General features: G+C 40.4%; 1 protein-coding gene across 1 annotated transcript in view; it reads right to left on the bottom strand.

Moving 5' to 3' along the window:
• The window catches only part of FLII (FLII actin remodeling protein), a 945,835-nt gene that overhangs the window by 8,507 nt on the left and 910,877 nt on the right, over positions 1-26,451 (bottom strand). The window contains exon 29 of the mRNA XM_044089594.1: positions 3,523-3,588. Within this exon, the coding sequence (XP_043945529.1) occupies positions 3,523-3,588 (66 nt within the window). The remainder of the gene's footprint in view (positions 1-3,522; positions 3,589-26,451) is intronic.

The raw sequence follows: 26,451 nt of genomic DNA, 5'->3' as shown, positions 1-26,451 counted from the left end.
ATCCTGGTGGCATTAAATCAAGACAAATAGGTCACACAAAATTACTGTGGGTTTCTCCCAAGCAAACAATACATTTAGAATGGCTGTCATCTGGGCTATCTGGACTCCACAATAGCACTTTTTAAATACAGGCGGCAGTGTTCTGAAACTGGAAAGGGGACAGCCAGTGGGCTGTAAGTCAACAATGAAGGAAAGTAGGTAAAACCAAAATGAGGGACATTGCAAACAAAAGGGAAGAAAGGAAAACAAAAATAGAAGCTGTTACCTGACCAAGGGCTGTAAAACTTTACTGATAAAACAATAAAAAAATCAATTGCAACAAGTTGAGTAATTTCATTTACATCCAAACTGAGTCAGTAGAAAGGGAAGCAAGATGGGAGTAGGATGGCAAAGACATATAAGGAAGTTCCATATGACAAACAGTTCTACTGCCTGCAGCACCAAGTCCTGAATGTTGCAGAAGGCATCCACTTGTTAACAAATCTTTATCTGGGCCTATCACTACTAGTACTTAAAGATGCACTGGATTTCTATTTACCTCTGACTTGTAAATCCAAACAGTAGTTGTAATTCTTTGCAAGACATGGATTCCAGCTTCAGTTCTGTTCAGGAATACAATTCACTTACACAGTTCAGAAGTAAGGCAGTAACTAACTATAATGGTCTTTCTCTGCTGAGTCCCAGGTTCTACATTTTTAACATTTTCTTCACTTTGAATGATGACTTCCCTGGGAGGGAGGCCAAGTTCAACAATCTAGTGTCCAGATAAGGTAATACATTTTTAAGCTGAAAGCACTGCAGATCTGTGCATATTTGAGCAGACAAATTAGTTTGAGTTTCTAACAGTATTACTGCATTTCCAGTGAAAGCAGTCAAGTATTCAGCATAAATTTACCTTTTCACATCCTATACATGTTATACATTTTAAATGTTGCAAAACTTGCAATAAACACAGCTTTTATGACTATATATATATATATATATATATATATATATATATATATATATATATATATATATATATATTGAGAGCGAGAGAGAAAAGTCCCATTCAGAGGACACAATAAAAAAATCAAACGTCATATGGTCAAGACCGTATGATCGACTTTCCAAAATGCCTATGATTTTGAATGGAGATCGTGGTACTGTGGGGATTGAGGAATTTACCCTTTTCCTCACTGTAGTGCGATCTCGGATTTGCTATTATATAATGTGCAGGGGGTGTGGGGGTGCAGCCACATGGGGGTATGGGGGGCTTGCCCCACTGCAAAAACACTTTTTGAAAAGTCAATCTTCTGAATGAGATTCATATGTGTGTGATACACACACACACACACACACACACACACACATATATATATATATATATATATATATATATATATATATATATATATATATATATATACACACATTTGCTTTAGCATAGCACCATTTTTCTACGGTCAGTAATATTTTTATTTTACATGGAATGGGACTTTAAAGGCAAAAGAGATGCTGGGTAATGAAGTTGTTTTAGGACTAATTGTGTCTACACATGTTGTCCAGCCCTGAAGTACAGTCTGGATACACTACATAAAAGAAAAGGGTGTTCTTTACAGCTCAGAATATAAGATGCATGTCCCTTTAAGAAAATTATTTATAACCAAGAACAAGGACAGTTCTTCATGCATCTCAGGATAACTCAGGTGCCCATTCCCATCAATTCTGTTCAATGAGAATCGCTATACATTTTCAAGTCAAATAAGGTATTTTGTTAAAACATATAGATTAGGATTCTGTACTCAAGGACTGCCTGAAGTAATGAAAAGTAAAGAGGAGCAATAACCTTCACAGATTGGCTAGATAGTCCTCTAGACTAATGTGAGAACTAACAAAGGCATTCCCTAGTACTGTGGTAATCTGCTGATCAAATCAAACTCATCTATTGATGACTGTATTGAGCTCCTTTACAACAGTTGTTCTTTCTCCTATGCTTACACATCAGATTGATTATTTGTTTCTACAATGTGATTATGCTACCTCTCCTTTTACTGACCGTCAGACGTTTTTCATTTACATCAGGAGTGGGTTACAGCCAATTGTCACTGACATATTTGTAAGAAATAGGGACAATGGTTTGAAAATTGCAGTCAACAGTCATCAAAATGGATGTTGGGGTCAACTCTAAACTGAGGTATCAGAGAACAAGTCCCAACCTGTACAGCACTCTAGTAAGAAAGATGCCAAAAATGTAAAGGATCACGTACCAACCTCAGAGATATACAAATGTTTATCTTCTTGAGAGTTGTCCATCTACGTATCCTAGTTACCAAAATGCCAAAAAAATGACTACAGGCAGCACCACAGTTCTATGAACGAAATTTAATAATTCACAGAGACAGTAATGTAAGCGCTTTCATCTTGCTTCCGTGAGCAAGACTTCTTCAGACAAACAAAACTTGTGCAAACTGCGGCACTACCTGCAGTCATCTTTTTTTTGGTATTTTGGAAGACATATCCTAGTTACCCAGCTTTTTTCTGTCACATGAGTATCTCCACCATTACTCTGCAAACAATATTAGCAAGACTGAGGAGTTTCTAGTGTCTGGGATCAGCTGTTGATCCACCCTTGTGGAAGAAAACTAAGATGGGGTACTTCCATAATTTTAAGGATAAAGCCAGTTGTGATTCTTTTGTTAAATAATGTGTGTTCGATCTGTGAAATTTCATTTAATACAGGCAGACTGAACCCAAGTAGCGTGTGTGTTTTTAAACTTAGACCAGCTGTCACAACCTAGTCAAAGGAGATGCAAGGAGGATTACAATGTTGTTACTGTAGAAGGATACTGTGTGAATTCACTTACCTTAATTTGCCCTAAAGTTACTTGCAAGAATGTTGGGGATCTCTTGGGATTCAGAGTATACTGTTCTGGTGGTTCAAAGTGAGATCCCAAGATAGAAAGTTAACATACACTCAGACTCAATAAGGGTTCTAAAACTGTACAGAGCTATAAATTATGAGCCAGTAAAAATGTGAAAACAGAATATGATGGCAAATAATGTGTGTGACTGACTTACTGAAGGTGGTTGTAGATGGTAACTTGCTACCACAGGAGGACTCTTCTGCTTTTTTATTTGTAAACTAAATGTCATTTTTTACACTGGTAAGAACTGACTGGGTCTATGCATGCAGAGAAAATATTTCAAAATGCTCGACATGGTAAAATCAACGACAACACAGAGAAGTTCATTCATCAGAAGCTCAGTACCAAAAAATAGCCATATGAATGTATATATAATACACATAGTTTATCATGCTAGGTGGACTGCAGTGGGGAACACAGCTGAGGTCCTAATTACTGGCTATAAGAACATGGCATCCTAGTGCCATCTTCAAGGATGGTAGCAGTACTGGAATTTATCAAAGGCCTGCTCTTGTAAAAACAAAACATACCATAACTTTAATGCACATGCATTAAAATAAGCAATTATTAACACAGAGAATTTATCAGCATACAGGACAAGTAAAACTTTCCTTACCTGACATGCTTTGAGACTAAGCTTGATCTCCACTTGACTGGTCTGTGTTCCAACCCACATGTAGACCTGAAAATGAAGAAAAATATTACAATTCTGTTGTTAAAAAACAGACACTGCAGATTTCCTACCATCATTTTGACAACCACTTGTATGCATTTTGTTCCCAATGTAATTAAGCATCAATAGCTTTTGTGACAAAAAAAAATCACAAGACCGAAATCTTCAATAACATGCAGATGCAGGAAACAAACCATCTTAGTCGTTTCAAATGTTTTAACAGCACCACAAATGGTATGAAATTACATTTAAAATAAAATGGATATAAGAAAACCATCAATACCCAGGTCACTAGATTTAACACATCTGGGGTTATATCTGCTGTTAAAAAGACATATACCACTATGGTGAACACTCAAACTAAACAAAAATGCTTTGAACAGTAAATGGCTGAAACAGAGATTGAACTTGGGAATATGTAGCAAGAAATAAAGCATTGCATAAAAAGAAACAAGAAAGTGCACCATAAATACACAGCAAATGGTTAACAGAGCTCACCTGTATGCTCAGTATTCACAGTTATCGCACATTTTTCAATGTAAAATTGCTACCTGACAAAGTTCCAAAAATCAAGTCAGATGAAGGCAGCCATTTCAAAGGATAAGTTGCATTCATAAACAGATTTCCAAGATGGCTGTACACTGATCAAAAGCTTAATTTTTTCTCTCCCATTGTGAAAACAGAAAGTGAGAAACAAGAGCCGGTAATATTGTCAGCTTTGGTAAAATTCAGTTACTGGCTAGTAAGCACATTGCCTGAATGCTGGCATTAATGGGGCGGTGAAAGCTGACACACTATGGCTAGGCGTATAAATTCCCTCGGGCAGATAGCCTAGTACCTACCTATGAACTTATAAGAAGAAATTTAGAGAACATAAAAGAAAATCAACCAGAAAACGTGAAGAGAAAACACTGGCTGTGAAGAACACTGCAGCTGTTGAGCAAAAAACAGCTTTGGTACAATTGGGTCTCAGAAATTTAGAGGGAAAAAAAGTCAAATGTACTCAGAGGTGATTAAAATAAATGAAACATTGAAGGAATATATATAAAGTCAACAAAGGACTGAAAAATACAATAAGATTTAGCTATTAGATGAATTGATAACACTGCAAAAATCTGAGGCTGAAATGAAGAAAAGGCTGGCAAAGTATGAGGCTTCTCAAGAAGAACTGATACAAGAAATAGTAATGTTAGAAGACAGAGGTAATAAAGAAAAAGTACATTTGTGTACACTTGCCATAAATGTAGATGTATTCACTGTCGCAGTCATCACACTTGGGTTATCTGCCTTGCAGGTAGCCCTCAGTCAGCCCGAATACCAGAGACTTAGTATTTCTGCGTCGGATGCTGTCACTCCTGGACTGACGTCAGATCGTCAGAGGTATAAAAACAGGCAGCTGACGCCAATACATCAGTTTTTCTTGTGCAAATGTCAGGAGCCCCCAAATAGGTAGCTAGGTTATGGTGGGGAAACACCACCAGTAAAAAAATAAATACCAATACTAGCAGAAATAACCATAGAAAGGAGAGAGAGATAGAGAAAACCAGGGGGCTGGTGGGAGAGAGACCAAGACTGCAACAATGAATACACTCGAACATCTACATTTATGGTAAGTGTACACAAAGTACAGTTTTGTACCTACCATAAATGTAGATGTCCGAACTGGATAGCATCTGCAGTCATAACAAGTGGGTTGTCCTGTCGTCAGGCAGCCCTGCAGTCGGCCGGATTCCAAAGTCGGTCCGGCTCGCTGATGTCGACTCCACCCGGCGTCATCTCTGTTGGTCAAGCATCAGGCCATTTTCCTCAGTGTTTCTTGCCCCAGATGCCAGTAGCCCTCTTGCAGGCTAAAATTTGGATAGATGCCAATGTTTCCAAATAGATAGAGGTAAACACAAAAAATAAGCATATATGTACATATATACAAACAAATACACCATAAAGACTCCCCAACAGCTAGCTATTAGGAGGGTAAACACCCTAGGAGTACCACAGAGGGGAAGGCGGAGGTAATCCTGACTGCAGATGCTATCCAGTTCGGACATCTACATTTATGGTAGGTACAAAACTGTACTATGTCCTTCATGGATGCATCTGCAGTCATAACAAGTGGGTGGAATACCATAGCCAACTAGGGGAGGAGGATAAAAGTAGATTATGGTGTGTTTAGGATCCCTTGCAGTACAGCAGTGGCAAATCCTGCTCGGGATCTGGAGTATAGAGGCAAATTATAATGCTTGGCAAATGTATGCACGGAGGTCCAAGTAGCCTCAATAATGTCTTTGGTTGCCACAAGAAGGCTGTGGTAGTGGCTGTTGCCCTTGTAGAATGAGGTCTTATGTTCTGTGGAATTGGTTTTCCATGGAAGGAGTATGCAATTTCCTATCCATTTGGAGATTGTCTGTTTGAAATAGCTTTTCCTTCCCTTCCTGTTGCATAGGCTACAAAAAGTTGGTCAGTCTTTCTGCTATTTTTGTTCTGTCCAAGTAGTAGCGTAGCTGTCTATGTACATCCAAGGTATGCAGTATTCTTTCCCTCTGTTTTGTGGGTTGGGAAAGAAGGTAGGAGGTGGATTGCCTGGTTTAAAGATACTCTGGATACCACCTTGGGCATAAATGTAGGATTAGTCCTCATGGACACTCTATCTTGGTGGAAGATTAGGAAGGTTGCACTGCCATTAAGGCCTGTAGTTCTGAAACCCTCCTTGCTGAAGTAATTGCCAGTAGGAAAGCAGTTTTCCATGACAGGTGTTGTAGGTCTGCTGTTGCTGCTGGTTCAAAGGGTGATAGTGTCAACTTTTCTAGCACAAAGTTTAAATCCCAAGCTGGTAATGGTGGTTTCCTTGGAGGTTTTACATTCTTGATTCCTCTGAGGAACTGCCTGAGCTGTATTCTGCTGAAATAGCTGATGCATGTATCTTGATGGAGGAGTAGGACAGGCCTGAATGAAGAAGTTCGGCCAGATACTCCAGAATGTTAGGCATATCTATGTTTGACACATCTTTTCCTCTTTCCAAATGACAAACCTTTTCCATTTTCCAGCATAGTTCCTTCTTGTTGAAGGTCTGCGTGCTTCAAGAATAATGTCTTTAACTCTTTGGGAAAGTTCTGGATTAGCTGCTGCTATGTGATGTTCCATGCAGTCAGTTGCAGCTTTAGGTTTGGATGTATGATGCTGTAGTTGTTCTGAGTTAACATCAAAGGCATCAGGGTATTGGCACATATTGTTCGAGACATGCTCTTCAGTAGTGGGTACCAGTGTTGTCTTGGCCAGTTTGGAGCTATCAGGATTATCCTTGGACGTTCTTCCTTGATTTTAGTAGTACCTTGTGTATCAAAGGAAGAGGTGGGAATGCATATGCTGTTAGGCCTTTCCAGTTGAAGGAGAGTGAGTCCACTTTCCATGCTAGTGGGTGGAATGTCCTTGTGCAGAATTTTTGAGCTGGTGATTGAGAGGTAATAGGTCTATTTGTGGCATTCCCATTTCTTTGAGATGGTCTTGAAGATGTCCGGGTGCAGCTTCCATTCGTGGGCATCAGTGGTTCTGCTTAATATGTCTGCTAGAGTATTGTCTTTCCCGTACAAATATTGCCTGTAACTGAATGTTGTAGCTGAGTGCCAGGGTCCACAGCTCAGGTCATTCTGCATAGGGGTATGAATGAGTACCTCCCTGTTTGTTGATGTACCACATGACTGTGGTGTTGTCTGTCCTTATCATCAACTGGCCCTCTTTGAGGAATGGTTTGAACTTTTGGATTGCCAGTTTTACTGCCAGCATTTCTTTTAGATTGATGTGTAGGTGAAGTTGATCCTGTGTCCACAATCCTTGCACGCATTTGTCCAGCATGTGGGCCCCCATAGGTCTGAAGCGTCTGTTGTGATGGTCTGGCTTGGTTGACATCTGCGACAAGGGAGGCCTGGGTTTGACTGGCATGCCTGAGCCCACCATAGGAACTCCTGTTTTAAGCATGGAATTAGTGGGATTTCTGTTTCTAGACTGTGTCTGTGTTGGGACCATAAATTCTTTAGGTACCACTGTAGTTTCCTCATATGTAGTCTGGCAAATGGGACCAAGATTATGCATGATGCCATGAAGCCCAAGGCCTGCAGAACTTTTCTTGCTGTTAACTTGTTCAGTTTTGTTAGTGCCAAGAAGTAAAGAGGAAGTTCTTTTGTTTTCTGTAGTCAGGAATGCCATTTGTTGTACTGTGTCCAATTCCAAGAATGTCCTTGTTTGGGATGGTATCAGCCTTGACTTTTGTAAATTGACTGTGTATCCCAGTCCTTGTAGCAAGTAAATGACCCTTTGTAAATCTGTTGTCAGCTTGCTTTTGTTGTCCCCTTGTAGTAGGCAGTCGTCCAGGTATGGGTAAATTTGAATTCCTGTAGTCTGCATGCGATTACTGATGCCAGGCATTTTGTGAATACTCTGGCGCAGTAGATAAGCCAAAGGGCAATGCTGAGAATTGATAGTGCTCTGATCCTGCAAGAAATCTGAGGTATCTTCTGCAGATTGGTCGAATGGGGACGTGCAGGTATGCCTCCTTGAGATCTAGAGTTACCAGCCAAGACTCCTGCCCCCCAGCATGAAAAGTTGCTGTAGGGTCAGCATTTTGAATTTTGGGACAATGATGTATGTATTTAAGGTGGACAGGTCGAGAATTGGTCTCCAACTTTTTTTCCTTTCTTGGAACTAGGAATAGTCTGGAATAGAACCCCTTTCCTTGTTCTGCTGTTGGCACTCTTTCCTCAGCTCTCATGTTTGCTAACTCCATTATCTGGAGAGCCTCTGTTTTTGATTTGGAGGTAGATTTGGCATTCCTCTTTGAAAAACCACTTGTCTTTGTTATGTAGTGCCAGTTCTTTGAAAATAAGGTTAACTTTCCGCCTAGAGGAGCTGCTATTTGTTCCCTGGTAGGCGGAGTTAGGATTAAGTCACTGTGGTTGTGCTGATGTAGTGGCAGTGGCTGCGTGTGTGCCTCTGTTGTTACCTTGCCATTGTCCCTCTGTAGGCCCCTCCTCTGGATTGGTTTCTGCCTCTGGAACGCCTATTCCTGCCCCTTTGAAATTTTGTGGAGTCAGGAAAGGACCAATTTTGGCAGGCCAGTTCCTGCTAAACCTTGGGGTTGAACCTGCAAGAAATCTTTGACAGTTTGAACAGATTTTGCCTTTTCTTCCATTTTCTTCATAACCTGCTGGGCAGGTGTGCCAAACAAACTTGTCTTGTCCATAGGAGCATCTAGCAACTTAGCTTTAACATGATCCGTAAAGCTTGTTCCTTTAGCCATGCATGCCTTCTTATCACTGTGCCTGTCATGGCTGATCTAAATGCCTCCAGTGCATCATAGCCACATTTTAAGGAATGGTTGCTAACTTGTTGTATGTTATTTACCATCTCTAATACATATTTCTTATCAAGAGATTCATCAGTGGTTAGTTTTTAGTTAACTGATCAAGCATAAACTCTTGGTATTGTATCATGTGAAACTGACAGTTTAAAGCTCTAGCTGAGAGAGTAGCTGAAGTGTAGACCTTTTACCCCATCTGTCTAATGACCTTGCTTCCCTTTCAGAAGGAATAGGGTTTTAGCTGTGGTTACTGCCTTGGGACCCTGGGATATAGTTTCTGGGTCTGCAAGAGGGGCCTTGTAAAGGTGGTGATGAGTATCTGGCACCCTGTAAAATCTGTCTGGTTTGGCAGGGGCTGGTGGTAAGGAGTCTGGAGCGGAGCAAACATCATTGAAAGCATCATCCACCACAGAGAGAACAGGAGGTATAGCCAAGGGCATGTGCTGTGGGAGGTGCAGAAAGGTCCTAAGTCTTTTCTGGAGTCTGAAAAATCCTGTTGCTGCCATTGGAACTGTTCTCATCGCATGCAAGGTTTCCCCAAAGGAGAATTCTTCTGGTGGGGAAGCAGCTGGAATGGATTCTTCAGCATCAGAATCTTCAAAATTGGAGAAGGGAGCCTCTGGCTGGTCAGTTATGTCTGATTCATCAGCAGAATCATCAGAAGACACTGGCTCAGGGGCTCTGCCCTAGGTCTCTTCTCTGGGGCTGAGAGGCCCTGTCTGGGTGAGATTGAGATCCTCTAATTAAAGAAATTAAATCTTCTGCCAAAGAAAGCATTTGAGAACTAGAAGAGGGCCTGGATGTGGGGGTTTAACAGGCACTGATTTAGTAGTCTTGGCTGCTTTAGCCCTGGCGAAGGCCTTAATGGACATGGCTGCTGGAGGCCTAGCAGCACCACGTGCTGGGGTAGAGACATCCAAGGGATGGTGTCTGATAAGTCAACCACCGTAGTGGGTACAATTTCTGAGGTCGATTCAAGAGTTGTAGCAGGGGCCTCAGTTGTAAGAATAGGTTCAGCTGTACTTTGATCAGTTTTCGGTTTCGTTATCTTTGGCGCTTTTTAGATTGGGTAGTTGAAAACAGGCTGCTACGGGCTGGGCCTAAACAAGGCAGACAGTAAGAGTGGAAATCTTTATGAGGTATTTGTTTCCCACAGGTTAAACAATTGTTAACTTTTTCTGACATCGGCTGAGGCAAGAAAGAGTCCCCAACGGGGTACTTAGCTTTAGAAGTCTTCAAGTAGTATTCGTAGAAGTAATCTCTGGATCCGACCGACCGGCACTTGCGAACAGCTTCTGCTTGCAAGAAAGACTGAGGAAAATGGCGTCGGCTGATGCTTTAGACCAACAGAGATGACGGGTGGAGTGCGACATCAGCGACCCGACTTTGGAATCCGGCCGACTGCAGGGCTGCCTGACGACAGGACAACCCACTTGTTATGACTGCAGATGCATCCATGAAGGACATCTGTACTATGCTCTGTGTTTCACTGTTGCAGTCATCACACTTGGGTGGATTCCCAAAGCTGAGGAAGGGTGGAGGCAGTCAAGAAGAGTTAGGGCTGGCTAGTAGGCCTTGCAAGACTGCTGTAGCAAAACCTGCCCTGGATTTGGAAAAGACAGGCAAGTGGTAATGCTTGGTGAAGGTGTATACAGAACTCCAGGTAGCAGCTTCCAGGATGTCCCTGATAGGGACTCCCCTGAGAAATGCTGTAGAGGTAGATGTTGCCCTAGTGGAATGTGTTCTAACCCCCTGAGGGGTTGGTTTTCCATGGTGCTTGTAGCAGAAATGGATGCAGTGTGCTATCCATTTGGAAATGGTTTGTTTTGAAATGGCCTTGCCCTTTGCCCCTGTTGCAAAGCCGACTAGTAACTGGTCAGAGTTTCTGAAGGGCTTAGTCGTATCAAGGTAGAATCTGAGCTGTCTGTGCACGTCCAAAGAGTGCAGGATCCTTTCGCTTTATTTTGAGGATTAGGGAAGAAGGTTGGCAAATAGATGGATTGGTTGAGAGCCACACTGGACACCACTTTAGGCATAAATGAAGGGTTAGTCCTGAGGAAGACCCTGTCAACATGGAAAATAAGGAAGGGTTCCACAGCCATCAGTGCTTGTAGCTCAGGCACTCTTCTAGCTGAAGTGATGGCTAGAAGCAAGGCTCTTTTCCAGGAGAAAAATTTTAACTCTGCTGAAGCAGCAGGTTCAAAAGGGGAAGCGTGAGCTTTTCCAAGTACAAAGTTAAGGTCCGAAGCAGGGGTGCGTGCTCTCCTTGGTGATCTTAAGTTGTTTGCACCTCTTAGGAATTGTTTGATGAGAGGGTGAGAGAATAGACATGGTTCAGTGTTGTAATGAGCCGAGATGGCAGAGGCATGGATCTTAATGGAAGAGAAGGATAGGCCTATGTGGAGTAGTTCTGCTAGGTAATCCAGGATTAGGAGTAAGGAGGGCAGTGCTGTGTCCTCACCTTTCGACTGAATGCAAGAACAATACCTTTTCCACTTAGCATAGGATTTCCTTGTACTGGGCCTTCTGGCTTCAAGGATGACATCCAGCACATGTTTGCTTAGGGTTGCTGGTGGGGTATTCAAGGAATAAGCCAGGGTGCAAGATTTAGGGTTTGCAAATGTGGATGCAAGATCGGTCCCTCCTGCTGAGAGAGCAGGGTTGGGGTCTAGTGTAGGTGCCAGGGTGGCACCGTTGTCATGCTGCTCAGGAGTGGGTACCAGTGCTGGCATGGCCAGTCTGGGGCAATCAGAATTGTCCTTGGCCTGTCCTGTTTTATCTTGAGTAATACTCTTAAGAGAAGGGGCAGAGGGGAAAGGCATAGACTGATAGGTTTTCCCATTGAAAGGATTGGGCATCCACTTTCCAGGCACTGTTGTGAGGATTCCTGGTGCAGAATTTGCTGAGCTGGTGGTTGTAGGGGGAGGCAAAGAGATCCACCTCTAGGGTCCCCCATTTCTGAATCAGAAGGTTGAAGGTGCCGGGCTCCAATTTCCACTCGTGTGGGTCTAGGAGATTTCTGCTTAAGTTGTCTGCCAGTGAGTTTAGTTTGCCTGGCAGGAATTGAGCTTGTAGATGGACTTGGATGTTCAAGGCTGTGGTCCACAGGGCCATTGCTAACCTGCAGAGTGGGTAGGAATGCGTTCCCCCCTGCTTGTTGATGCACCACGTAACTGTGGTGTTGTCTATTTTTATCAGCAGTTGTCCTGGAAGGAGTAGGGATTTGAAAGCTGTCAGGGCATTTTGTATAGCTAGCATCTCTTTTTGGTCGATGTGCAGATGAATTTGACTTGGGCTCCAGTGGCCCTGAACACATTTGCCAACTATGTGAGCCCCCCCATGCATAGTCTGATGTGTCTCTGGTCAGGGTCTGGGTGGCGTGGGGTAGAGTGAATGTCAGTCCCTTGTTGTGGTTGCATGCTTCTGCCCACCAAAGGAACTCTGTCTTTAGACAGGGTATGATAGGAATGACCGTTTCCACTTCCTGAGAATGTTGGCACCAAAGACTTTTTAAGTACCATTGAAGTTTCCTCATATGCAGTCTTGCATATGGAATTAGCAGTATACATCAGGCCATGAACCCTAGGGCTTGCAGTACTTTTCGTGCAGATAGCTGGGTTCTGGTGGCCATTTGTTTGAAGTAATCTGTCATATAAACTTGTTTTTCTGAAGTGAAGAATGCCATCTGGGAAGTTGTGTCCAAGCTTGCTCCCTGTAATACAATCTTTTGACTGGGTACCAGTTGTGATTTCTTTTTGTTGATGGTGTACCCCAAGGAAGTGAGAAGGTTTTTTACAAATGCCGGATTCTGAAGTAGCAATTCCTGACTGTACGGCTGAATCAGGCAGTCGTCCAAGTATGGGTAAATCTGGATATTTCTCTGCCTGCAGTATGCAATGGCTGGAGCCAGGCATTTTGTGAATACCCTGGGTGCAGTAGATAAGCTAAAGGGAAGTGCATACATCCTGCCCTGAAATGTAGATATGTGCAGATAGGCTTCTTTTAAGTCTATGGTGACTAACCTGGCATCCTTGGCTAACACAGGAAGAAGCTGTTGCAGGATAAGCATTTTGAACTTTGGTACCACCAGGAAGATGTTTAGAATTGAAAGATCCAGGATTGGGTGCCAACAGCCCTCTTTCATAGGTACCAGGAAGAGTCTGGAGTAGAATCCTTGACCCCTCTGTTCTACTGGAACAGGCTGGATAGCTCTGATATTGAGCAGGGAAAGTACTTGGTTTTGAGCCTCTGCCCACTGGTTTGGAGGAAGGTCTGGAAACCCGCTTGGGGTTGGCAGAGAATGGAAATAAAATTTGTACCCTGGGATACAATGTTGAGGACCCATTGGTCCTGGGTGATGGACATCCAGTTTTTTACATGAAGGGCGGGTTTTTCTCCTAGGGGCACAAGCAGTTGGACAGGGCTGGGAAGTGGATTGAAGAAGTCATTGTGAGCTTTTACTGTAAGGAGGTGGCTTACCACTCCCTGCTTTAGGAGTGGGGGCACTCCATTGCTTAGATCTCTGCATACCCTGAGACTGTAGTCTGGGTGGTCTGTTTCCCCTGGGTCTTGTTTGAGAAGGCCTGGAGGGGGGTGGAAAGGACCAGTGTTTTGAAGGGCAATGCCTACTGAATCTAGGGGGTGGCACTTGTAAGAATTCTTTAACAGTCTGCATATATTTAGCTTTTTCTTCCATCTTTTTAAGAACTTCTTCTGCTCTGGTGCCAAACAAAGAGTCCTTATTCAAAGGAGCGTCTAGTAATTTTGATTTGACATGATCTGGCAAGGTTTGCTCCTTCAGCCAAGCATGTCTTCTAAGTACAGATCCAGTGACTGTTTCCCTGCAAGATGCTTCTAGGGCATCAAAGCCATACTGCAAACTATGCTTACTGACTTGGTTTTCAGAGTGCATAAGCTCCTGCAATTCTTTATTTTCTGCATGTGAAACTGGCAATTCAAAGCCCTGATAGCAAGAGTTGCAGAGGTATATACCTTCTTAGCCCATCTGTCCAAAGCTCTGGAATCCCTGTCCAAAGGAGTGGGATTCTTGGCTGTAGTAGCCTTGATACCTTTAGGCCCCTGGGAAATGATCTCTGGTTCAGCAGTAGGATTCTGGAACAAAAACTTGTAAGTATCAGGTACTCTGTAGTACCTGTCAGGTTTCCTAGGGGCAGGAGGTAGTGTCAGGAGTAAGACTGGATTCCATGAAAACATCGTCCACAACATCCAGGACAGGGGCAACAGCTAAAGGTCTGTGCTGAGGCAACTCTAAAAATTCTCCGAGTCTCTTTTTGGACTGAGGATAGTATTGGCATTCCCAATGGAAATGCTCTCAAAGTATGCAAGGATTCACCAAAAGAAAAATCCTCTGGAGGGGAGGTAGAGGGAATGAATTCCTCTGCATCTGAATCCTCATAGGCGGATAAAGGCATGTCTTCATAATCAGAAATGTCACAGTCATCGGACTCCTGGTCTGTAGAACCTGAAGGGGACTGGGTTCTTTGTCTCTTTGCAGGGGAAGGCTGACTTCCCCTAATCAGTGTAATAAGATCTTCAGCCATTCTAAGCATTTGTTTTTGTGGCATGGGGGCCTGAGCATGTGCTTTGGTTGTCGGTTTTCTAGGCGTAGTGCGTACTCTGGGCCTAAGAAACTCGGTAGTTTTGGTTAGAAATGAAGTCGTCAGTTTAATTCAAACATCAGTAGAGTGAAGAACTGCCTCAGAAGCTGGTGTATGCACAGCTGCTCCAGACCCATCCAAGGTAGAGACATCCGCAAGTTCCATAGTCAAAGAAGCATCTTGCAGCATACCGGACTCTGAATGGGTCTCAGCAGAGGCCTGTGACTCCACTGAAGCGGGCATCAGGGGCTGCAAAGGCACCTCACTGAGTACCAGTGGACTGGCGACTAGCTTAACTGAAGCGTCGTCGGCAGTTTTTGAGCTATGCGGTCTGTCTCTGTCTTTATCCTTACATGTTTTCGGAAAATTAGTAGTCGGGTGGCTTACCGAAGCGATTTCAGAATACGGAGATAGACAGTGAAAGACTTTAGCAACAAAAAGAGTCTGATGACGAATGGTTAGGGCATTAAACAAATCACAAAACTTGACAGAGAGGGACGTCGTGGTCTGGGCCTAAACAGGCGACACAGTAAGAGTGAAAATCTCTGTACGGTATTTGCTTTCCACAGGCAAGACAATTGTTAACTTTTTCTGACAACGGTTAGAGCAAGAAAAAAGGATCCCCAATGGGGTACTTAACTTTAGAAGACTTCAGGATTATTCAATGAAAATGAAAAACTTCAGGTAGCGGCCGACCGGCACTTATGAACTGCTTCTGCTTTGGGCTCCTCCTCGGCAAGAAAGACTGATGTAATGGCATCGGCTGCCTGTTTTTATACCCTAATGACCTGACGTCAGTCCAGCAGCGACAGCATCCGACACAGAAATAGTAAATCTCTGGTATTTGGGCCAACCGAGGGCTACCTGCAAGGTAGATAACCCAAGTGTGATGACTGCAACAGTGAAACAGGAAGAACATCTGACATTTTATGCTGTACCAGAGAAACTATAAGGAACATACTATTAATTTTATGAAAGCACAAATAAGCAATTGGACTGGTATGTCACAATAGGATTTATTAATTGAAAGGGCACATGAGTACATACTCCAAACTTGTCCATGAGAAAGCAGCCAAGACCTATATTAGTAAAGATGCAATCATACCAAAAACTGTGGCAAACTGAAAAAGTATTAAAAAATTGGAGACTGTGGAAAATGATTATTCACTGTATACTAGGCAGAAGGGAAGCAAATTTATTACAGTAATCAGGGAATGTTGAAAGGCAGGTTTAAGGTTCAAGCAGCAGTATCCAGCTGTCTTCAGAATATTTTCTTCCTGGAGGATCGAAGAGATTTTTAGATGTTGAATAGGCTAGGCAGGAAATAAAAAAGTTTATTCAACAAAATGTGTGCCAGCAAGAAGAATGGGCCTCTGCTTCTCACTCTTCTGAAATAGTTCTCATAATGAGAATTTGACAGTGAAACTTAATGTTCCAAAGAAAAATGCTTGGCAGACAGAAAAAGCAGAAGAGTTGACCAGTAGAATCAGAAGTACCTTGGACTTGAACCGGGGTCTGGTGTTGGGAGATGGAGATGAATAGAAAAATTGTCCCCAAGAAAAACTGAACTTAGTGAATAAATGTGAAACTATGAAGCACCAATCACATTTGTGAAATATGGCTTTGCAAGAAAAAGTGGCTAAGAAAAAATTGGAATTTTGTTGACATTCTTAAATTTGTGAGTGGGCTGTAAAGCATAAACCCCACTTTATGTCATCAATGCTTAGAAGGACATAAAAAGGGAAAAAAGTAACTCTAAGCAAACATATTTTTTATAATTTGCATAAAACATTTCATGACAAAAATTGCATGTTATGTTGTAAACCAGTTTTATATAGTGTGTAGTCATGGGTATTTTAAATATGGGAGAGTATTTTCAGTGACTGTTCAATGTGTTAAAGATACTAAAGTAACCAAGTACTTTTTTAAGTTTTAAGAAGCATAAGCTTTACAGCATAACAAGAGATGAAAGGCTGGACAGAAGCAAGTTAAGTTAACATGCTGTGATCTTTGGGAGCTGGGATGGGTGTAAAACTGCCCTGATTATTATAAAACATGTAGAATTAAGATAATGTCCCTTATTTTTGCCAGGATGGGTATCGAGATTAATGTCTTTGGTTTAAGCTATAAACAGCTTGAAAACTAAAATAAAACTATGAAAGTCATGAAAATTGGCAAGTTTCTTGCATCTGCAAAGAAATTAGCTTGTTTTTTTCCCATTAACAAATCTTCTCAATGGGAGTCAAGAAGTCTACAGCTGAAGGCATTTGGCCAGAAGTATTCTGGACATTCTATTCTGAGTGAAATTTACAAAAAAAATTCCTTCAAGCATCTGTGAGCTGTCATTTTTTTCTCTCTCAAAGCTGATTACTTTTACATGGAGACAAACTGTCTGCAGGTGCAAGCAATTAATCTTAGAGTTCTAAGCATTCTTTGCTGAGGAAATGTAAAATTTAAAGGAACAATAATAAGCTAAAGTTTTAAATTATAGAAAGTAAAGAAGAAAGTAGATCCCTAGCAGGCTTAATACTTTAATGAATTTAATAGGACAGTGTACAATTTAGTTTTATTTAAAAATAGCCAGTGCACTTTTTCTTGGGGCTAAAAGTTAATGTTTTCTGAAAACATACAAGCTGTTTCTCATATCTGGAATAGGAACAAAATGTAAGACAAATAACAGACAGCAGTCAGAGTAAGTGGAAACACAGGCTGTAACATGCACTTTAGCATGGATAGCCTTAATTTTAGACTAGGTACTGGCTGTAGGTTCAGCTGTGAATATGGGTCACTGTTCTTCTCTGGAGGGTTAAACTTCATTTTTTTGAATATGTACACAGTTTTATGTGTTTGTTCTAAGTTAATAGGGGACTGGGTATTCTGAAAATGTTTTGTGTGTTTTATTTGAGGGTTTTCATTAAAACAAAAAGTCTTGAAATATCTGACATATGTTCAAATGGAGAAGAGAAGAAATAAATGCATAAAAGATCAGCCCGCCAAACATTAGTGTGTGCATGTAAGATAAAAGTTAGAAATGCACACTAAAAAACTGTCATGTATAGGATGAGGAAACAATAGACTTTTATCATAATGGCTATGCTATCCATACTATCTTGGAAAATAAATAGCCTTAGAAGTAGACATACAGACAAAAAAGGGAAATGGTATTGAATTATACTAAGAAATGCAGACTGCAAACAGCAATGCTGCAGGAAACACATTTGGAAATAAATGAGAATGTGAATTTGACAACTAATTTCAAGATGGATATTGAGCAGAATATCTGGGACACAGGAAAAGAAAAGTGATAGTACTGCCTGCTAGAAGGCTCCAATAGTAAAAGAATAAGAAAAAAGACAATATGGTAGATTTGCGGTAGTAAGGGGCTACTAGCCTAGGATTACACTATTTCACCAAAACCTGCTACTAATGACCTTAAGAAAATTTGGGGTGAAATAATCGGCTTTCAGCAGGGAATATTACTTACACAAGGGGACTGGAACTTGAGTTGCAATAGCGAGGTTGTATCAAGGGACCTAGAAGAGAAAATATAACAAAAGAGAATACTTTTATGAAGAAATGTATGAAAATATTTGGTACTGAAGATGTGACTTCAGTAGTAGAACTCTGACAGAGTTTTCATATTATCCCCCAAGGCACTATACTTATACATGGGGACTGGAATTTGATTTGCAATGGTGAGGATGCATCAGGGGGGCCGGGAAGAAAAAATACAGCAAAAAAAGGGTAGAATTCAGTAGTAGGAACTCTGACGGAATTTACATATTATTGTCCAAGGTACAATAACAGGAACTTGTGCATTTAATTGAAAGCTTCAACACACATCCAATAATTATTTCAGATCACGTATCAATAAAAACTAAGGAAAAAAAATGCAGGGTGATGAAGGAAAAATGAGACTGACACTTTTCCACGTAGCTGTTAAAAGAGAGGAATTTAAGAATAGGTAGTGCAAATTATTCAAGCATTTTTAAGGAAGATAGAAATTTCTTCAGAAGTGATAGCTAGTGAGAGGGATAAAATGAAAATAGTGCTTTAAAATACAGAAAAGGGCAGCTAGCCTAGTACTTACACATGAACCTAGGATAGAAGTAAGTAGAGAGAAATGGTTAAGAAGTAACAGGAATTATTTAGAGGAGCTGACAAAAGTTAAAGTACTACAGAATAAGGATAATCTCACATAAGAAGAGGCACAACTGCACTGTACTAAAGAGAAAATAAGGAAGTATTTGGATAATATGCATGAATTTAGTTGTTAAGTAACTATACTGATAACTGCAGAGCACACATTTTTTATCACAATAACTTGGGCAACAGAAAGTAGAAAGGGTTGTTGTTAAACGTAGAGAGCCTACATTAAGAAACGATATTCTGTAGAGGTATTTGAGACATTTTGAGAATTGCATGGACATTTTTATAAAGCAGAGAAATGTGGAAATCAAGAAAGAGCACAAAGCATAATAGTTAACATTTTTATAAAAATATTTTTTTCTATGTATTTGGTAGATGGATTGGGGTTATCTTTCCATGTTTCATTTTTTATTAAGTTTATGTGTGCAACTGATTTATTTGAATGTTTTTTATTATTGGTTGGTTTGCTCATGTGATGTTTGATAGGAGGGGTATTTATAGAGGGTTTGATTCCTTTACTGATGTTTCTAAAGAAGTCTTTGTTATACACAGACGAAAGCACTAAAACTTTTAATAAATCTGGTCTACACTGCACTGGTGTTTCTTGTGCCCTAACCTGGATTGTATGTTTAGTGTTTTGGTTCCCTTGTTTGTTGGAAAATGTCAGAAGGGCCTTCAATTTGAAAGCCTTGAGGGGAGAGGTGCAGACCATCCCTGGCAAAGCAGTGTGGTCTGTTGACCATCTCCTTCCATGCTTACAAATACTGCACCCCCTTAGTCAGTCATCATCTGTTCATATTGTGGCATCATCCTTAGAGAGGGTAAAATGTTGCTCAATGCTAGACTGATACAATAAATAAGGCTATATAGGTGGATATATGAAGAATCAGAGGCAAGAATTAAAGTGGGGGTTCTTTGTGTTTGAACAGTGGAATTAGAGTCTTTCTCTTTTGTTATTTGCTTTACATTTAGAGTCACTGACAAAGAAAATAAGGGACTCAGTAATTCAAGGATATTTTTATTTTTTTTATTTTACATTTGTTAACCGGGGGTGTCTGACTGAGCCGAAAAGGCCCTTTTTCAGCAGAGGCCCGGGGAAAAAAGCTCCACAAAGAAAAATTACAGACACATTTAGTTATTTAGACATAATCAGTATGCACACAAATTACAAGAGACATGATTTTACAGTGGTATGCGGCACAAACAGTTACAGTGGGGAGAACAATCAAAAAAGATATTAATTTTAAAAATAAAGGTAAGTAATAGATTTGTGGTGTACAGCTGAACTTTGGAATGTAGGTAGAATACATACATAGTACACAGGTACAGTACATACATTGTAGATTAGCCAGTGTTTGTGAGTAAGATTGAAAAACTATTATCAATTGCTCTAGATTTAGTATGCATATGTTATCCACTTTCACTAGCCTGGGGAGCAATCATGGCACTGCCAACTTTGCTTGAGATGTTGCCTGATGAGGTCTTTAAAGGAGGCTTTGGATGATGTGTTTTGAATGCTAGTAGGGACAGATATAACTGGTATTGTAATCAAGAAAAGTTAAGTTTTATTTGCAGATATTATTTTGCATCTGATACATCTGGAAAAGGATATCTCAGACATTCTGAGATAGTTTCAAGTCTTTTTGGGATATAACATTAATGAAGATAAAACACAGGCTACAGGCAACAAATTATGTACCCACACATAAATTGGTTCAGCAATACTCATTTATGGGTACACAAAGCTGAAGTATTTAGGAGTATGGATTAAAAAGGCTTCTGCTATGGCAGTTAAGGACATGTGGGAAGAGACTAAACAAAATCTGACAAAATGGAAGCTCTTTTTATAGATACTGACAGTAAGACAGGAGCAGTAAAAATGTTTGTCACTTTAGCTTTATATGCAGATCAGGCATATTTTTATCAACCAGGGGAGAAATTGTGGACAACAATTAATAAAGAGTTTAAGTAATTTTTCTGGGAGGAGAAGAGGGCAAAATTTAAGTAGGATAAGCTGATCCTTCCAGCAGAACAAGGTTGTTTAGGATTACCTGATTTGGAAGGATATTTTATAGCTCCACAGTTAAGGCTAATATACACAACACAAGGAGAACGTTATAATTCAAAATGGATAACGATGAAGTGGAGGGTGTAGGGCTGAGAAATATGGAGAGAGTGGGATTTTGGATGCAGATCTTTAAGGACAAATTTAACAACCACAGTAGAGAATACTACTTTCAAAAAGTTGCATAACGTATTCTAAGAACTAAGCCAACACAAGAATATAGAAAGGAGATTTTGCTGACAGGGATGACTGCAAGTAGGACTACAAAAAATAGACAAGAGGGGTCTGGAATTTACTGGAAAGAACTGGCAAAGGAACCAAGGTACTGGGAGCAAACAACTAGAGAGGGAAAGGTAACAGAATGAGATGAGACCAAAGAGACATTTGGACTGCAAGTTAGAGACTGATATAAATCCCTGGTAGGGTAGGCAGAGTATAAGCAAAGACGAGAAAGGGATAGGGGAATCCTAAGTGCAAGACCTGCTCTGGAAGAGTCCTTAGTTGAATTCAGAATAGATGCTGCTTTTAAAGAGGGGATAATTAGTAGGGCACATAAAATATTGCAAAATAACTGTAAAAAAATCAAACAGAGGAGGTTAGAAAAGATTGGGAAGAGATTGGAAAAGCAATTTACAAGGAAACAACAGGAGGACATATGTATGTCTCACAAGTATGTAACAAAATCCAGAAGGTTTAGGATTTTGCTTGGAATAGTTTGCATAGGTATTTTTATATCCCAAGCAGACTCCAAAAAATTTTTCCTCGGGTAGATAGATGTTGGAAATATGATGGGTATGAAAGAGGTAACTGGTAAGATACATTGAGGGTGTAATGAGTTGGCAGAGTTTAAAAATTCCCTACAGAGTACTCTGACAGAACTATTTGGTGAGCAAATAGCTGTAACTAAGGAAATGATTCTTTTTCCTATATATTGCTGGCTAATGATCAGCTACAATTTGTGCAATTCCAGTTCATTAAATTCAATTTGCAATGTGTAATTCATGCTTAATTCAGTTTTACTTGGGTGATAACATACAAATCAAAATCACACATTACAACATATTGCTTGAAATAATTTCTTACCCAATCATACTCCACTATATCAATAAGTCAAATTTTTGACAGAAATATTCCTTGTCAGAACCTCACCAGCCCCATCAACAGCAACTGCTGCAAGGTGAAACATGTCTAATGCACCTTGTTCAACATTTTCATGCCACAGTACTAAGTTTAATCTAAAAGCCACGACTCCCATCAGTAATGAATAATCCAGTTGCATTTCTACCCTGCTTTTTGGTCTTTCATTCATTTATATATACAAATATATCTGCCAAATATACTAGTTTTGATCCCCCACATTTTGTCACCAAGACAAAAATATATTCAGTCCCATTATAAGCAAGGAAACCTTCACTTATACACATGACAACATTTTGACATGTCTTCACCAATATACTTCAGTATGCAGAAGCAAAGCTTTCTGATCAGCTCCCAGCTCTTCACATAATAGTTGAAAACAACTGTGACTTTAAAAGTCAGGGCTTAATGAAGCAGGCCATTTTTACTGCTGTGTCTAGTATTGCTTTAAGTGCTTGTGGTAAAGTTTTTCCAACCAGTGCTTCATGATATAAAAGCAAAAATTAATTTGCATGCCCAAATTTTGCTGGTTAACCTTGGTCAGAAATCTCTGTACCAGTCATGGAAGCTGCATCATTTGTGCCAATGCTAACACAATCTTTTCACTGCAGACCTTCATGTTCAAAGAAGGCTGCAGTCATTTTAAAAATTTCACCTCCTGTTGTGCAGATAAGAGTTATCTGCAACAGAGAAAAACTTTGGCTATCCTATTTCCATCAACATACATGACACAGGTCAGACATGGGGCATTCTCCTTATCAACAGACTCTTTCACTTGTACAGCAAAAACTTTACTTGATACCAATTCTTATTGGTATTGTTCTAAAATTTCAAATGGTATGTCCCCACTGCAAATAATGATTACACTGACAGTGACTGGAACTTTTACAACTTCTTTACCAGAAACCACAAAGGCCTCCTGAATGTAACCTAAGATGCAAGTATCCTCAAGCAGCCTCACAAACACAGAACACAGGCAGCACACATCTTGAAACATACATCACAGAGTCACAGAGTCTCATTTCAAAAGCCCATATTGCAAACCTCTGTACAATTCAACATCCTAATCACTGGTGCCTTTATTGTGGAAGTCAGTGATGCACCACTCACCTGAGTGTGCAAGGACAGGGTCACAGTCTGTTGCCTATCAGGTGCCCTGATTCATCGCATCACACAGGCAACTCAAGTCCTTACACCGCAAGTACTCATACAACACAGTCATAGTACACATGGGTGTAACTGATATGAAATATTATCTCCTGTGACTATATGAAGACAGACATGATGAAGCTCTCAGAATGTGTGTCTGAGGCAGGTATGAACCTAGCTTTCACCATTTTACCATCACCAAGAATGATGCCACAATACAAAAAAAAAAAAAAAAAAAAAAAAGATTACTTACTTCAACTGTCTTAGCTTCTAGTTACTTACTTCAACTGTCTTAGCTTCTAGCGTCATTCAAAGGGGGTCCAATACATATCAGCCTGGGAGGAGAGGGTAGACAGTCCTAACTTCTTTGCCATGGATGGCCTACCTGTCTTCCTCAAGGCTTTCATAAGTTGGCTAAACTTTCTTCACCCCCATAGCACCTTTCTTTAGACGTCTATCATCAAACGCTTCCAATATAACAAAACAGTATCCAGATAACATAAAGGTGCTGCTGCTCAACATTAGGAGCCTTAACAAAAATTCCACTCCTTACCCTGGAAAACATTGATATATGCATCATTACTGAGAACTGATTCACAGCTATTGAGAACACCCCATCAGTGCAGGGTTTCAACACCTACCACACATTCAGGTCCACCACACTAGATGAAGGCCACTAAAGGCAAAATTGGCACATCAGAACTCTGCCCCATTTGAAAAAAAAAAAAAAAAACTTCACTTCCAGACTAGTTAGACAATATAACAAAGTAGAACTCTTCCATATTCAACTTATTATTAAAAATACCCCTTATCATTTCATGGCTAACTATAGGACACCACCCAATGTCTCTCCTTGATACAACTCCTACTCAACTTGCACAAAGTCCCTATGCATTAAGCCAGGCACCATTCTCTTAGGAGACTCAACTAGCCTTCCATTTACCAGATGATTTATACATCCCCTAATGTGCATAACCAAAAGATTTCTGTTCTTCATCAAAATAAACTATATGAACCAGTTAGTCCACACCCCAACAAGGGACAAAAAAATCCTGGACATGATCCTCACTGACATGGGCCAGCTGTGTTCCTGACCAAATGTATTGTAACTCCCTCTCTGGTCAAATCAAACTACAAATCTGCCATGTTTGCCTTAAGACTGAAGCCAGGCACATCCTCCCCAATCTTGGTATTCAGAGGCACCATGACACCAAGATTAATCTACTAAAACTTAGTGATGTGACCTGGCTTAATAACTCCTTCCAATTCAATGTGCGGAATCTTTTACTGCCAAATGTTATGCAATTGTGAATAGCTGCATAGATGCATCTGCCCCCTTCCTTAGTAAATACAAGGACAAATTCAAAAATAAACCCTTATCGTGGAATCCAAACATAAACAAGTTCTATAATAAAAGAAAAAAAATCATTGCAAGTAAAAATAAATGTAACTCTCAAAATGCTAAAAAAGCCTTTCCTAACCTTAACCAGGAACTGGATCCTGATCAAATCAATGAAAGCTAGCTCTGAAGTAGAAACTGCCACCTAGGCAAATGACAACTACAAAGCCTTCTTTAACTATGTTAGAAACCTCAGAAACAATGTCCAACAGAGCTAATAATAAATTATATCAGATTCTCAGACCCAGAAGACATGGTCAATCTATCAGCACATACACTTAGCTCTAACTTTTAGCTCTACCTTCAAACCCCTCTCCCCTCTTACATTCCCATACTTCATTCCTGTACCTACATCCCTCAAAAAAATTCCCATAAAAAGTCCTTAAGGCACTATCCAAGGCCAAAAACAGTGCTTTGGTGAGGCAGGACAACATACCGGGTTTCTTACTGGTCAGCCTGAAACAGGACTTGTCAGACCCTCTACAGAGGTAATTCAATGTCAGACACCAAACAACTTTGTGACAGACAAATGGAGGACAACAACGGCTATCCCCTGCACAAAGGTGGGGTGTCAATGGACCAAGGAAATTCTAGACCAGTAAGTCTGACAAGTCTCATCTTTAAGACTAAGGAAAGAATTATTATGGAATTAATAAATAAGGACACAGGAAACCTACAACCTCTCAGCTCAAGCCAAATTCAGATGTGTTATGGGCATATCCTGCCCATTTACCCTTATTAACTTCTTCAAGATTATTACTGAAGTAATGGATGTGGCAAATCAGTGCAAAATGCATATCCTGACCTTGCAAAGGCAATCAGCACCATTCCACATGCAGGTATCTTTCTAGGGTATATTTTCCCAGGTATATTTCTGGGAGTCCTCATGTTTATTCCAACATTCTAGCTTCTCCAAAGTACTTCTTTATAGAAGGTTTGTGGATGATATTCTCCTCTTGTGGGAGGGGACGGTCTCAGAGCTCCATGCCTTTATTGAAGAGCTTGAATTGATGACAGATTTCTTAAGGTTCACTATAGATTCTTCAGTTACTCATGTACATTTTCTAGATGTTACCATCAATAAAAACATGGATGGGGGACTATCTACTACTCTATACAGAAAACCATGTTGGAAGAATAATATCCTCAGGCTTGATAGCATGCATCCCAGATTCACATTTAGGAATATTGTCAAGAGTCAGTTCACTAGGATCAACAGGTTATGTGATAATTCAGAGATGTTATTGCTAGAATATCAGAAGTTGGAACAGTTGTTCCTTGATAGAGGATATGATCCTGAGATGATACACAAGATTAAGAAAGCGTTTGTATGTAGGGATGATCTTAATATAGAAAAAGGAAAGTCTATGAGGCCGTTTGGATCTGCCCCTTATATGTACAATACACACAGGGTTAATGTTATCCTGAATTTCACTAGTGATATTAAAAACATAACAGGGATCATTTCTAAGAACTGGAACATCCTTACAACTGATAGAGATATCACCAAGATAGTTGGCCCCCATCCAACCTTCACATATAGGAATTGTAAGAGCCTTAAGAGAATCCTATGCATAGAAAAACTAGGTGGATCTATTCAACATACAGCCTTGAGTCAACAGAGATTGGGTACCTACCCATGTGGTAGATGTAACATGTGTACCTGGATTTCTCCCACACAATCTTTTACACACCCTACTCTGAAATATACTTTTGAACCTAAACATACGGCCAGCTGTGATGATATGAATATTATTTACATGGCCAATTGTAGGTCATGTAAAGCCTTCTATGTAGGTATGACCACGAGACGGCTCAAGGACAGGATCTATGAGCATATATATGAAATCAAAAAATCTGACAATAAGAATGCCTTAGCCAAACATATCCTGGAATTTCCAGGACATACTTTTGGTTTTAAAGTTCTACAAAAGAAATGTCCTGACGTTAGAAAAGGAGACAACTTTTGTGAATTAGAAAACTTAGAACTGAGTTGGATTCTTAGATT

Source organism: Protopterus annectens, chromosome 12.part0 (assembly GCF_019279795.1).
Source record: "Protopterus annectens isolate FY-2018-M chromosome 12.part0, PAN1.0, whole genome shotgun sequence".
In the NCBI taxonomy this organism is placed as follows: Eukaryota; Metazoa; Chordata; order Ceratodontiformes; family Protopteridae; genus Protopterus; species Protopterus annectens.
The sequence above is the reverse complement of the archived record's forward strand: the minus strand, read 5'-3'. Positions and strand labels throughout refer to the sequence as shown.